At 32.7% G+C, this 14,905-nt stretch overlaps 1 protein-coding gene across 1 annotated transcript in view; it reads left to right on the top strand.

Moving 5' to 3' along the window:
- The window catches only part of LOC129220644 (translation initiation factor eIF-2B subunit epsilon-like), a 33,787-nt gene that overhangs the window by 10,060 nt on the left and 8,822 nt on the right, over positions 1 to 14,905 (top strand). Inside the window, exons 7-11 of the mRNA XM_054855073.1 lie at positions 6,379 to 6,498; positions 6,627 to 6,727; positions 8,898 to 9,043; positions 12,878 to 12,998; positions 14,008 to 14,244. Of these exons, the coding sequence (XP_054711048.1) occupies positions 6,379 to 6,498; positions 6,627 to 6,727; positions 8,898 to 9,043; positions 12,878 to 12,998; positions 14,008 to 14,244 (725 nt within the window). The remainder of the gene's footprint in view (positions 1 to 6,378; positions 6,499 to 6,626; positions 6,728 to 8,897; positions 9,044 to 12,877; positions 12,999 to 14,007; positions 14,245 to 14,905) is intronic.

The following is a 14,905-nucleotide window of genomic DNA, read 5'->3' as shown; positions in this document are numbered from 1 at the left end:
TGTCTACTGACCAAATCCTATGGTTCTGGTGGGTGTTGAACGGTAAATCAGTGAAAGGTATCTCTTCCAGCATGAACTTGCGGGCCCATCTCAAACATTTGTGGCATCTTTAAAGTCATACGAATGCCTGAATTTTTTGAACTTGCAAAACTTCTGTTTGAGCTGTTTTTTCCCTTAGTCGCACTTATCGGTCACAAATTCCCACAAACGACTGCTCTCGTGGAAACCCGAGGATTTCATTGAACTCACTTTTGGATGACCTGACGATTAACTGAAATGTTCACTGTTCATTTTTGTACACTTTCCGGACATCGACTATCATTTCCAAGCCACTTGAAATGGCATGACGTTTTAAATACTGTTTGTCGAGGCACAACAAGCAAACGAACTGTCATTCTACTTGGTTAAACAACTTAAAATAGCAGGTATTTCGCTTAAAATTGTAAGAAAACCGAAAAACAATACATAAACTAGGTAATATATTGTAAATTATTTTCCTAATAAAGTGAGAAACAAAAATAAATTAGGTACTCATTAAAATGAAATTACTTTTCTTCCATTCGATGATACAATTTTTGTCCGATTTTTTTTTTTTTTTTACCGCACTTTGTACACTGCCGTGCTAAGCAAAAAAGGGGACTTTGCAGTTGGGCTCAAGCTGAGATATTGTATTTTAAAGAGTGGCTCTTCCATATATTTGATTCAGTCTTGATCAAATGACCCTAAAACATTTTTTTATTAAGTAAAATGTGAAACAGAGAATAACTTGGTTATAATAACTCAAATTTGTTCAATAGGGCTGGTATGACTACTTTTACTATTGTGCTTAGCACGGCCGTATGAATAAACGTAAACTCCAGTTTAATTTTGGTGCAGCTTAAGAAAAGCCAGTTTAGTTTTGATTTGAACTTACACTGGATTGGAAAAAATCAAAACTCAATAGCTTTCATTTTCAGACAGTAACATTATATTATTTTTCTTCCAAAAAAAAAATCAATCATGTTTGAAAGTCGAAAATTTCAGAAGTTTCAAAGGCAATCTAAAATAGAAAATGTAATTGTTATGATTAGACACACATTACCCAATATTATTGGTTGAGTGACGACTTGACTTATTTCTGGGTTTGACCATGCAAGCCCTCTACTCAGTTATAAAACAAAAAGGTTTTTTCTTCTAATTAATCTTACCTTTATGTGTATTTCTGCCAAGCAGAAAAAGAAGATGTGTGGAAAGCATATATTTTTTAATACTTAACCCTTTATATGTTACAAGAAACACAGAGCTATTAAGAAACCCAAATTTTATTCATAAAGAAATGAAATTTTCCATTTTTTCCAATTTTTCCCGAAAAAAAAACCGTTTTTTTCTACCACTTCAAAATTTCTGGAAATTTTACATCTCTAAAGTGGACTTATATAAGTTTCGAGAAAAAAACATTTGAAGTTTAGATTCTAGGTTGGCTTTCATCAAAGTTTTTTTTCTAAACCATGCTGTATAGCGGAACCCATGGATGCGAGACCTTCCATCTCAGGACGGATTTCCGTCTTGGACTATTTTCCGAGATGGAGGTTGGGACGGAAATAAATTTGATGACTTTCCTTCAGTTTTTACTTAAAAAAAAAAAAATTGAGTGTTTGAAAAAATGCTTTAATTTTTTTAACTGGACTGTTCCACAACCACAAATTTACATCAACATTCTCTCAATTTTCCACCATGGCTTGTTTTGTTTGCAACATGCTTTTGGTGGAGCGGCTTTTAGACTGGTGCTGCGCTGTTTGACTTTATTTAGGTTGCTCTGTTATTTCCAACTCTCTGCATTGCAGACTGCGGAGTTGCTCACTATTCTCCCTGATTAATCGAATTAATTGTCTCTATTTGAAAATTTAGCCTTTTCTCTTTCTATTTTCCATCATCCTTTCGTGTTTTTTTTTTCATTAGTTTTTTTTTGCAAAAAATGTCTTAGAGTTGAATCTGAATCACTGATTGAGAGTGATTGCTGAGAGGAGGAAATGTTTACGCGACAGCAAAGGTCGTCCACATACAGGCAAAACAGGAACTATGAGGGACTTTAAAGATTTTCATGAAAATGGGAATTTTGGAAAGAATCTGGGGAAAATTTCAAGCTGGTTTGAAATACCGATTTGCAACTGTTCCTACATTTTTGACATGTTTCTGGTAAAATATTCAAAGACTTGAGGAATCACTAAATTCCAATGTCTTTCAATCTAACACTCGCTGTAATGGAAATATGGGGGGGGGGGGGAATGAGAAAAATAATGCCAGCACAAATTTGCAAAAAAAACCGCTGCTCTTGCAAAGATTATAAGTCCTCAGTAGTCAAAAATGCTTAGGCTGTCTTTAATGATCTAAAACTGGGGAGGGGGAGGTTTTAAGAAAAATCGGAAACTGGAGTCTTAAAAACACTAATTTAGGCAATCTTTGGTGAATTGATGAGAGATGGATTTGGTGTTCTAACCTGAAAATGTTTTGTAGCTGATGTAAAAGTGTTTGTAATTGAAGTCTTAAACTTTTTAGGCTGTCTTTGGCAATGTCAAGATGGCTCTCTTTAGGTGAAATTCCAAAACTAGTCTTAAAAGCGCAACTTTGAGGGCATATCTTTGAGGCACTTAAGAAGGGAGAATTCGAATGCTTTCTCTCAATAAATTTTAGAGCTTAAATTCTTAAAACTACGGTGATGAAAAGGGGGAACCGCAAATGTTAGTCAAATTTAGTGAACTTCGGGAAGGAGTTCAGGGGGGGGGGGCTCTCTCCTCCCCGAAAATTTCTCCATGCTGAAGTATTGAAATGCTATTTTGGCAATTTTTGAGCAAGTTAAGAGTTCGAGAATTCGGAAATCTTTCTCGGAACATTTGCGTGATTGAAGTCTTAAAACTTCGGGTTGTCTTTGGCGATGTGGGGTGGGGAGTTGCTCTTTCAATAGAAAAATAAATCTTAAACAAACTTACATTGCCTTTAATAAACAGAAAGTGAGAACGAGGGGGGGGGGGGACTCCGCCCAGCCTGAAATATTTCCGTTTCTGAAATTTTACGAGCTCTGTTTTGGGCTATCTTTGAATAACTTAAGGGGGAAGGGAGTAGGAAGCTTCTTTTGAAAAGTTTCCGAAATTAAAGTATTAAAACTTTTAGGCATTAATAAGTCATGTATATAGGTAAGGGGGATACTGTTCCTAGAAATCAATTTAGAAACTGAAGCCTTAAAACTCAAATTTAGGATATTTGTGATGAATTTAGAAGAAGGGTTTCGGGAGTTCTCTTCCGAAAATTTTTCGATGCTGAAATGTTTAAAACGTCACTTTAGGCTATATTTGAGTGCCTAAAGAGGGATGTGATTCGGGGCCCCCCTGGGGTGAGGATTTAGTTACCCTATTGCTTTTTTTTTAAATAATGAATATTGAAAGTGTACCTTTTTAAAAAAATGTATCTACTTCACTGAAGTTTTTTTGTGGCTAATATCACCACCTGCTATCTTATAAAAGAATTCTTTTTCAAATGAAGACTGTGGGGGAATGGTGCCAGTTTATTATCATTAGTTGCCCAGACCCTTCCTCCACATTTCCTTCTTTTCTGATTCCTTGACTCTACCTTGGGTAGACTTTCCGATCAGAAGAATTATGTTGCAAAAGAGAAAATCTTATATCCCAAGCGATTTTATTGCTACAATAAAAATGTTTACGATCGGCAAAAAACCAAAGGCAGGGAGCCCCGAATGCTTTTACTCCTAACATTATCCAACATTGTCGAAAATTGCGTTTTTGGAACTTCAATTTCGAAATATTGCCAAAAGCGAGTTCCTGAACACCATCCTTTCGATAATGCATTCAAGAAGCGTATAAACGTTATGAAGTACAATTTCATTTTTATAGCTTCAATATCGGGTAGAGTTCTGAGTGCACCCCCCCCCCCTATCTCCAATATTTTTGAAGTCGTCCAATATTGTGATTTTGGCACTATAAGTTTGAAAAAACTGATGTAATCGAGCCCCTGAACCCTTCCTTTCTATGAACTTTAGCAAAATGGCCTACCATTGTGTTTTTTGGACTTCAATTAAAAAATCCCCCAGACCCACTGTTATTGGCGGTTTTTAGTTTTTTGGAATTACGATATCAAAACACTTAAATATTACAATTTAAACTAAATTCATGTTGTTAGAAAAGTCAAAAGCTTTCAATTCAAATCAAACAGATTTATAAACTGGCATATTTAAAATCTACAACATTTATACACATATTTTTTTCCTTATACACGCATGCTGGGGGGGGGGGGAGCTGAAAATGCTTTCCGTCTTGAACACCTTACCAAACTTGCACCCATGGCGGAAACTACCAGGGCTAATAGTGCTAACCTTTGCACCAACCCAGAGGCGTGGTTCTCCTACCATTTGTACAGGTTATGTCAAAATTTTCAATTTTGGAACTTACGTCCCTTTGCTTCTCACTTCTTCATATGCCCTTCTTTGGTTAGAAATTGAGCCCTGATCTATTAGACTATTGATTAAACTATCTTATTTAGCTTTATTAAAGTATTTTAGCTTTAGTCTACTCTTTTACCATGATTAAACTATTTTAGCTTTATTTTACTCTTTTACCATGTCTATACAGGACTGGCTCTAGTAGTTCTGCCACCCTAGGCCATATTGACAAATGCCGCCCCACCCCCATTGCCCCACCCCCATTGAAAATAATAATATAAAATAGTATATTAATTTAAAAAAATTTTAAAAAGTGAGTTTCTAGTTAAATTTTAATCTTGGTTTTGCACATCCAAGCACTGGTTCAAACCTTAAATTATCTTTTTTAACATTAAAGTAGTGCATCTTATGGTACTGAAATAGATATAAATATTTTCAAAGGATTTTTAGATCACGCAATTTTCACGCCGCCTTTAAAATTAAATTAAATTTCTAGTTAAATTCCAAACTCTGTTTTGCATATTCAAGCACTGGTATGCACTCTAAATTATTCGTTTCTTAGTTAGCATTTAAGCATTGAATCTTATGGCGCTCAAACAGATATTCATACTTAAGAAAAAAAAAAGTTTCAACTTCAAAATTTGCCGCCATGGAAATCAGCCACCCTAAGCGGCCGCCTAGGTCGCCTACCCCAGGAGCTGAACCTGTGTCTATATACCTCATTCTTTTATATATTACTCCTAATTAATAATCTTAATCCTTGCTTGTTCTAAAACACCACCTTTATTTTTGTCTATTCTTAATTAAATTTAAGCAAACTTTCTATTGGATGAGATAGTAGTGTGCTCATCCAAGTTTTACTAATGCCCATTTCCAAAAGTTGTTAAGTCAAATATCAAGCTAGTAGAAAAAATTAAAACAGTCATTAAAAGGTATGGTTAAAGTACGAGGAGTAGACATTTTGAGCCTAATTTAAACTATTTTCTGTTTACACCAAATAAACAAGTCACCAAGCTCCAGTGTTACTCTGTTCTACACTCTTGCTCAATTTTTATCTGTATAACGCTTTACATTTCTGTAACAAACGTAGTAGTAAACAGCAGAGGCAACGATTGGAGCTTATAAGTGGGGGGGGGGGGCAAAAAAAGAGAAAAAAAGCCATAGGACGGTATCACAAAAATGGAAAAAAAGTGTACAAAATTTTGTTACGGCTGGTTTTGAGAGCAGATAAGTGATAATTGATGTAAACCTAACAACTTAACTAACGTTTTTCTTCAGATTTCGATGAATCATGTGCACAATAACCTTCCTCGAAGAAACACTTAGACATGAATTGGAATTACATTTTTTACCCCAAAGTATTTCTTTATGTCACAAACACTTGGTAATGATTTCATTAAATAAGTTTTGCTTATTTAAGTAAAACAATTGATTTACTAATATCTAAACAATGAATACATAAGCTAAAAGTTACTACTTATACTAAATAATGTTTCGCAAACAGATATACAAAGTAAATCAAATAATTATGTCCTGAAAATTTTGACATTTCCGCTTTTTACATAATTTCTAGTTTTGGTTCCTAACTTGGAAAATAAACTTAGTTAATTAAAATGGGGGGGGGGGGGCATCAAATCACTGCCACTGTAAACAACACTTAACATGCACAAATTAGCAAGCTGATTGTAGACTTGTTTTTGAGGAGCTCTTTTTTTCAATGCAAAGAAGTGAGCTTATTCTCATATGACATTTCATTCTAAAGCTTAGCATTGAAAAAGATGTTTCTTAAAACCCTGAAACATATGTCTCTTTGCTAATTTGTTCTTGATAGTATATATATATATATATATATATATATATATATATATATATATATACATACATTTTTTACTACTGTTACTTTGTTGCACAAAAGCATTTATTCATTTCATGCATCTATGTGTTTGCAGCCAGGATATTTTAAATCGGTGGGCCTATCCTATCGTCCCAGATGTAGTAGAATTGAATGGATCGAAGTACTCCTATTACAGGCACAATATTTATAAACAACCTGGTGTTGAAATCGGAAAGTAAGATTTTTCTGTAGAATCTCGGTTAGATGTTTTGTTGTGTTGAAATTTCTGTTATCTATGATAGCTTTTGATGCTACTTGTGTTACATCATTTTACCACATTATCTCTTTCTCATTTTTAAATAGGAACTGTATATTGAAACAAAATGTTGCAATTAAAGGTGGAACAAAAATAGGTGAAAACACTGTGATTTCTCATTCAGTCATTGGGGAAAATTGCATCATAGGTGAGAATGCAGATTATCCGTTTTGCCCATTGTGTGCTAGTTTTGGCTGTGGTTTTAAAATACATCTTGATTGATGATCATGTAAATTGCTGCTGTATGCAAAAATCTTTAGTCTTGTTCTTAACCCCCCACTGCCCGCCATGACTTCAAGATCGCATAAAATTTTCTCATCAGGGTCGTTTCAAGCACAAATTGGGTTCGTTCCGTGTCCACTTCACAAAATTTCATGTCTTAAAATTAGTCCTTTCACAACTTTTTCATTTGAGGCAATGAGAAGCAAAGGGATGTAAGTGGACTTTTTAGGGTTTCAAGAAAAACTCATTGAAAGTTCAGATCTTATCTAGGCTTTCATTGAATTCTTTTTCTAAATCATGCTGTATAGCAGTGCCCCTCAGAACCCTGGGGTATCCAGGATTCCATTTCGGAGGGGGTCCTATTAGTGCATAGCCAGGAAGTCATTTTGGGGGGAGGGGGAGTACGAAAGTTTGACAAATTGATATGGAGATCTTAAAAATAAGCAAAATAGATTTTAGAGATGAAAGTTTGATTTAACTGTTATTAATGACACATCATAATTTTGAGTGCATTTGAATTTAAAACAAAGCAGCAGAATTTAATGCAAAATAGAAATTTGAAAATTACAACAGTAATCTTCTGTTTGACATAGCCATGTTTTTAATAACGTCCTCGGGAGTTATATTTCATCATCATGACAAACAGATATAATAAAACCAAACCTACCAACCTATTTTCGCTCATTTTACTCCTTGATATGGCAAAGATTCTAGATTCTCAATACTTTCTTCAAACAGTGAAAATATATACAGCGTACGTAAAAATGTTATGTATTTTTGCACAGCAGAACTTAACATCAATAAAGAACAAGTGCATGTACAATGAAGGAAGCACAAAAAAAAAAAAAAAAAAAATAAATAAATAAATAAAACAAAAACAACTGAGTTTAAATTTACAATCCCCCCCCCCCCCCCAAAAAAAATGGCCATTGGTATTTCCTTTTTACTGCGAAAATATGTGTTCCTGATTATTGATTGACTCGCGTATAATCCGCTCGTGGATAATCGTTAGTTTACTGTACATTATTATTTAACAAAATGTGCATATAAATAATTTTTTCTACAGGAAATCATAATTAGGGCAGTAGAGGGTAAAGTTTTAAAGCTAGAGAGCACGGGCATCAAGAAGTAATGATCATGATGCATTAAAACCTTTTTAATTTATGATATATTGTCCATTTGGAAGAAGAGTGCCACAATAGAAAGAAATGAAATTTTATAGATGAAGCGCTTGAAGTTTAACTCTTCAGGAAATTTGATGTAAGAAAAGTAAATTTTCTGTGCTCTCCAGTGGTTAATATTAGAACAAAAAATGTCATTATTTTCCAAAGATGATACAGTCGACGCTCATTATAATGACCACACATTATAAAGACCATTCTTTTACAACCACCAGTGGTAAAAGTCCTAACTTTGTCCCTAGGAACTCGGTGTTAATTTGCTTTCGATACAACGACTGATCTGTATCGTTTAATCCATTACAGCGACCAAATTCATCGGACACTATTTCCGGTATAGGGTTTGACAGATGTATTGGTAGTTTTGTGGTTAATCATGTGGTTTTTAAGAGTTTGTTTCTGCACTCAACGAAGGTGAATATTACAAAGTGGATGTCCTTACAGCTTTGCACCTCTTAAGCAGCATGGAATAAAGTCTCAGAAAAGATCATCAATATTTGCTTCCATCATACTGATTTTTAAAAGCGAAGGGAAACAGAATCAACTGCTGAAGTGATTGGTCAGGCAATCTGAGATGAAAATTTCGATGAAGAAGATAATATGCTATAAAACATAAAAATGCCAATTTTATTGGAGCATCGAAACAGGCATGATGCATGTGTATATCTCTTTAAATCCACCTTTTATAACAACCACTTGTTATAAGGGCCTTTTTCTGTGGGACGGAGATGGTCGTTATATCGAGCGTCGACTGTAATGTCATTTGAAGCCTTTTAAGCGGAAAAAAAAAAGAGAAAATTAAAACTTTGTGTAGTGGCACTCTTCTTCCAAATGAGCGATATGTAAAAATTTAAGTATTACTGTTGTAAGGAAGTTTGTATAATTTGTACATGTATTTAATAAAATCCTATATTTCAGGGAACAATGTGGAAATCAAAGGCTGCTACATATGGAATAATGTACAGATAGGAGATGGTTGCAAGTTAGAAACTTGCCTTTTAGCAGATAATGTTATGATACATAAGAACGTGCTTATTAAACCTGGGTGTGTTATCGGTAGTGAGGTAATATTGGTATTTATTGATAAATGATGTTTTACTAATATTATGATTTTAAAACTAGTCTTTTAAATAATAACCATGAAACTGCACCAATAATGTAATCAAATATAATCATTGAACTCAGTTAAATAATGTTTATTTCAGAAAACATAGTCCAACGTAGTGAAGGTGAACCTTTTAAACTCTGCATTTCAAAATTTGAAAAGAATACTACCCTTACTCTAATATTTTATTATGTATTGAAATATTCCTTGCATTTTGGTACCTAACCCTGATAAGAAAACTAGTACTATCTCTAAAATTAAGAAATTAAGGAATTAGTTTTAAAAAACTTAGCATTTAGTTCTTTTTCTCCAGTCTGTGTGGGTCTGGAAACATTTTGATGTGTCACACAAAATGGCTTTGCATGTAGTGTATGACATGTATACAGGGCTGCCGAGAGCTCAACCCGGGCCCCGGGGCAAACTAGTGACTTGCGGGCCCCCCACCAACAATTTAAAAAAAACCCAGTTGACTGCCCTCACCTCTTATTTGCATTTCAATAATATCAAGTGCGCATTTTATACTGCGACATCTGCTTCATAGTAATCTTAGGCGTCATACCATGAGTCAGTGTACACTGCACAGTGGAGAAACGGAATCGTATTTGGTAGTTTTTCTTCATAAAAACAATAAAAAAAGCTGACAAAGTTTTTAAAAAAGCTAACGACTCTAATGTTAAACAAAAATCTCAACCTCGACACTTTCAAAATTCTTAAAATCATTCTATTTGTTTTGAAACGTATGTACAACAAGAGAGAGAGAGGGTCTACATTTTTGTTTGGAGGGAGAGGGGACTGTGATTACTAGTATCGCACAAAAAAATTTAGAGAATTGCGTTGAGCAGGGAAAGAGAAATAACCATGTGAACCTATAGTCATAAGTGTAACATTTGCGAAGGTCCTCCTCCCCTGGGAAGTGTTCCAAAATATAGTTCTAAAATTGCAGTTTACACAAACTCTGGTAATGTTAGGAGGAGGAGAGGTTCAGGGATTTTTATGAAGGGTTAAAGCTTGTAGACTAGCTTGGCCTTTGAAATTTCTTCAAATTGAAGTCCTAAAAATGAAGGTTTTGAGGATTTTTAACGAGAAGGAAGAGGAGGAGAGCAGAGCCTGATTATCGCACAGACCTACTAAGCCTGGGCCAGGGGCCTAATTTTCCTAAGGGGCCCCAAACTACTTCAAGAACTATGCATAGCAATACAACTATATAATAAAAAACTGAAAAAAACATGGGCCGGGCCCCGGGGATTTTGCCCCTGCTATGTATATGACAGCCAAATGTTTGCAATAATGTCATAAAGCAAACATTTTCAAAACATTTCCTTGAAACTTGTGTATGTATCTCTTTAAATTAATTAATGAATTTATTTACTTAATTTTTGCAAGTTTTCGGTTTTAATATTGTGTAGTACCTGCATTTTTATTTTTTATTTCAAGGGAAATTATTTATTTCTGACTTGTACTATAGGCTCGCCAACACTGATTTAGCATGTTTATTTGGCTTCATTGTTACATTAATGAAAATTATTTAGTAAGAAATATAGATGTGATAACATTTTTTGAAGCCATTTGTCTAATGATGGAGTATCTCAGTCTCATTAGTGTAAGAAAAGATGAAGAAGAAAAAAAAAAGTCAGACTTTCCAAGTCCAAATTTGGCTTCATAGTATGAAAAGCTTTGATGATGGTTCAAAATGAAAAATTTAGAGAGGATTCAAATTGCTTGGCGGTGTAAGATGTAAAAAATAAATAAATAAATAAAAACTTTCGTTAATTTTTTCACATTTCCAATGTATTTATCTAAAGACAAAAAATTATTTTGTACACCCCCCCCCCCTTTTCTTTCTTTCTTTTTTTTATGTTCTGAATTAATTGAATTTAGAATAGCTTCCCAAAATGTGTTCACCAAAATGCTATAACCCTAAAAGTATTTTGCAAGCATTTTTTTTATGTTAGAATTGTCATCTACCTTTATTTTTAGGAATGTCTAAAATGTCAATAATTATTAATACAACGTCTTATAGACTTGTTAAAGTACCATTCTAAAGTTTCTTGCTTTAATAAATTCATTTATTTGCCGTTTTTAGACTGTTGATGCTTTTATTTGATTAAAGCAATATCTTTGCATCCGATATGAGAATAGAATTTTTCTGATTTTTGATGCTTATTGTGCTTTTTTGGAGGAAAAATAAATGAAATTTCTTTTTATTCCTATAAAAATGAAAGTTAAATTTTCAAACCAAATTCTGTGTCCTTTATGAGAGTCAAAAAGTTAAAATCTAAATTGCTGGTTTAATTTAATTTTTGCTTAAATTCGTCGATTGTTATTAATAGTAAGTGTATTGTAAAGCTCTAAAATGCAATTCAAAAGTAATTTACTTAAATAAATTCTTTTATGCGCCATTCTTTATGCTTTTAATGTGCTCACTTTGAAAATCACAATCTCTTTGCATCTGCCATGGGTATAAGATTTTTTGCATTTATGATGCTTACTATGCCTTGTAAAGAGGCAAAAAAAAATAAAATTCACTATTATTTTTTATTAAAATCATTAAATTGGAAAGTTTTTAATGAAATTCATGCTTTTTAAAAGTGATGAATGTCAGGAAGTTAAGTACGGAGTCGCTGGGTAAAATTAGTTTTTGTTTCAACTTCTTTAAGTGTTTTAATACATATATAATATTTGTAGTTGGCAAACTTTGTGATTTTTTGGATTGGAAAAAAAAATTGAACTTTTTTTTAAAAGTTAAATCAGTTTTTTAATTTTAAAAGTTTGTAGATATTAAATACAAAACATGAATAAACATAACATATTTTATACCATAGATGAAAGAGCAACTTGATAGCTAAACAGTGGTACCACTATTTCCTAGAATTATGATTTTCATACTTTTTAGAAGAAAAATTCTTAAAATTAGTCAGTTTTCTATGTTTATCAGCATAGAGTCACACAAAAGTTTTGAAATGGTCTACAAAATTTTGATCAATTTGGAAGATTAAAATAATTTGTACAATTTTTTCAAAAGGATCCTTAATGTTTAAATTGAATTGTCTGTATTTCAATCTCATGTGAGTAACCTTATGTTTCTATCCCAAAATCAAACACAAGCTTCTCCAAAAATTGTTTGTTGTGTTTGAAGTTTGTCCTTTCGTATCCTGTAAATATTTCAATTATTGTGATAGTTAGAAGTTATTTTGGCCTCTACTACTTTCAGTCGGCTTATTATAGTTCTTATTTTAGCAATTATTATTTTATTTATTTTTTTCAAGTCGTTTTTTGATTAGGAAATAGTATGTTTGTTTTTGAGAAAATACTAATTTTCAATCAATATCACTTATTTTTTATTCATTTTCAAAGTAAAGCATGTTTTAATGTTTACCCCCCCCCCCCCCCCCCCCCCCCCCCCCGTATTTGAATTTTCGAGACGGCTCAAGTCTAAGACGCAGTAAATGCATGTTTTATAATAATTTAGTATACTTGTGCATTTAATGTATTGTATGAAAGCAAAAATGAGTAATATTAGAGTTGTATATATTTTTCCTGAAATATGTTTTAAAAAAATTTTAAACAAGAAAGTAGTCCGTAAAAAGTAACATGAATTAATGCAAAACTCCTTACTTTTAATTTTCAAAGTTAAGTATGAACCCTGCTACTCATACTGATTTTTATAATTCATTTCATTATCTTCATGCATTCATTTATGCAATTTGTAAAATTTCTTTTTATTAGTTTCAACCATATACTTCATTGAATCCATAAGTAATTTAAGCAAGTGAGTCATTGAAAATATTTTTAGGTTGTTATTAGCGAGAGTGTTTCTGTTCCTGCATGTACAAAGTTACAGTCTCGTGAATTCAATGAGAATGATGATTTTGGTGAAGATGATTTTCCTGAAGAAACAAAAGCAGAAGATAAACGTATTTATTTTGAATATTTTTAATTTTAAGACACAAATTGACATTTTGTACTGTAGCTATGTCGAGAAAATTCTTTTGTTGCCAGAGGCTAGTAGTAGCAATTTAATTAGTGGTCACTTTCTTGAGATAGTCATCACTTTAAATTAAAAGGGCCAGTCAATATATTTTTTACAATATTTTTTTAACTTGTTACAATCAACAAAACGAATAAATAACATTATTGGAAAAAAAGAAAAAAACAATTAAGAAGTGGGAGCAGTGCTGTAGGGGGAGAGAGGAGGCCATTGTCTTAAATACTTGGTTTGTTGTTGTAAAAATATTGTAAAATTATTAAAAATTAGTAACAATCTTTTATACTTTGATTATTTAAGAAAATTTTAAGAGTGCAGATTTTTCATCAGAAGGGAACAGATATAGGTGTTTCAAAATAACTCAGGAAGAAGAAATAGTGTGGCTATTTATTTGTGAAGTTGTAAATGAGTATTTTTTGTGGACTTTTGATCAATACCCATTAAAGTCTTGACCATGGGTATTTTTGACCAAGCTAACCATCTTAGTAATGTTTTCTTGTTACATATTGTTTAGTGACTCATTTATGATTATTCTACTTGAAAGGGATGATTGAAAAATATTTAATACGTTAAAGTTTTTTGGCGTAGAATTTATTGGGACATGGTGATATTAATTAATAATACATCAATATTGCACCGGACACTACATTTATAAATTAAATCTCTTTTCAATTCCTTAAATTAATTCGTTCTCCTCTTATAAATCCAAATAATGAATATTCCTCTCTCTTACAATTGCGTTCCTTTTAAGTTTAATATCAAGGGAAAGAGTTTCACTAGTTTAGCATTTTATGTAGACTTTAAACACAATAGCATGATTTAAAGCAATGTTATATGTTATATTAAGCATACATGGATGCTAAAAAGTGAATCATTTTACAAAATGTTATAGTCAAGTTGGACCATATTTTCATAATATACTTTTCCAACATTTTTAGCTTGTGATGTAAAATTAGTAGGAGAAAATGGACATGGCTATCTATATTCCCTATCAAATGATAGTGACGAAGAAGATAATGATTTAATAGAAGATGTGTGGGGCAAAACAGATGAAGAAAATGATTTAGAAGATGAAGAAACTGTAGATTCATCAAGCTCTGTGATATTGAGTCCAGGAGGGAATCTTTCTGAAGACAGTGATGGTCCTGCAGATGACTATGACGAAGATGCCACCTGTAAGTTTTCTCTTTTAAATAATTTTCAATACAGTTGAACTCTCTTAATACAATCACAGTGAAATTTTCTGCAAAATTGATTCTATGCAATAATGTTGTCAAAGATGCTCACTCGCCTTTTAATTTAAACTTAAGCCTTCCCCCCCCCCATTTCATTGTCTTTTAATTCAAATAACTTTTATGTTCACATCTGTAAGTGTCCTTACCTTTTAAGACAGACCTATAACCATGGTTTTACACTCCATATTCAAGGGCATGCACTGAAATTTTGGGGCCCGTCATGAATGACTTTTTCGAGCCCTCTCTATATTGTTTACCCCTATATTTCATGCCTAGTTTTTAAAATACAGTAAAACCTGTAAAGTGGACCATCCTTGTAAGTTGACCACCTGTCTATGTTGACCACTTTTGTCAGGAACGGAATTTGTCCTATCTCATTAAAGGAAGGAAAACCTCTCTATCTTGACCACCTGTCTATTTTGACCACTAATGTATGCCACATTTGGTTTGGAGTATTGTAAAAAACCCTTTGTAAGTTGACCACTTGGTTTATTTTTTCAAACTTTCTTCAACAAATTATTTTATTTTATTATTTACTTACTTATTTATTATTATTATTATTATTTGATAGCTTTCCAAGAATGTTTTTAATGCTTTGATG

The sequence above is a fragment of the Uloborus diversus genome, chromosome 4 (assembly GCF_026930045.1).
Source record: "Uloborus diversus isolate 005 chromosome 4, Udiv.v.3.1, whole genome shotgun sequence".
Classification (NCBI taxonomy): domain Eukaryota; kingdom Metazoa; phylum Arthropoda; class Arachnida; order Araneae; family Uloboridae; genus Uloborus; species Uloborus diversus.
The sequence above is the reverse complement of the archived record's forward strand: the minus strand, read 5'-3'. Positions and strand labels throughout refer to the sequence as shown.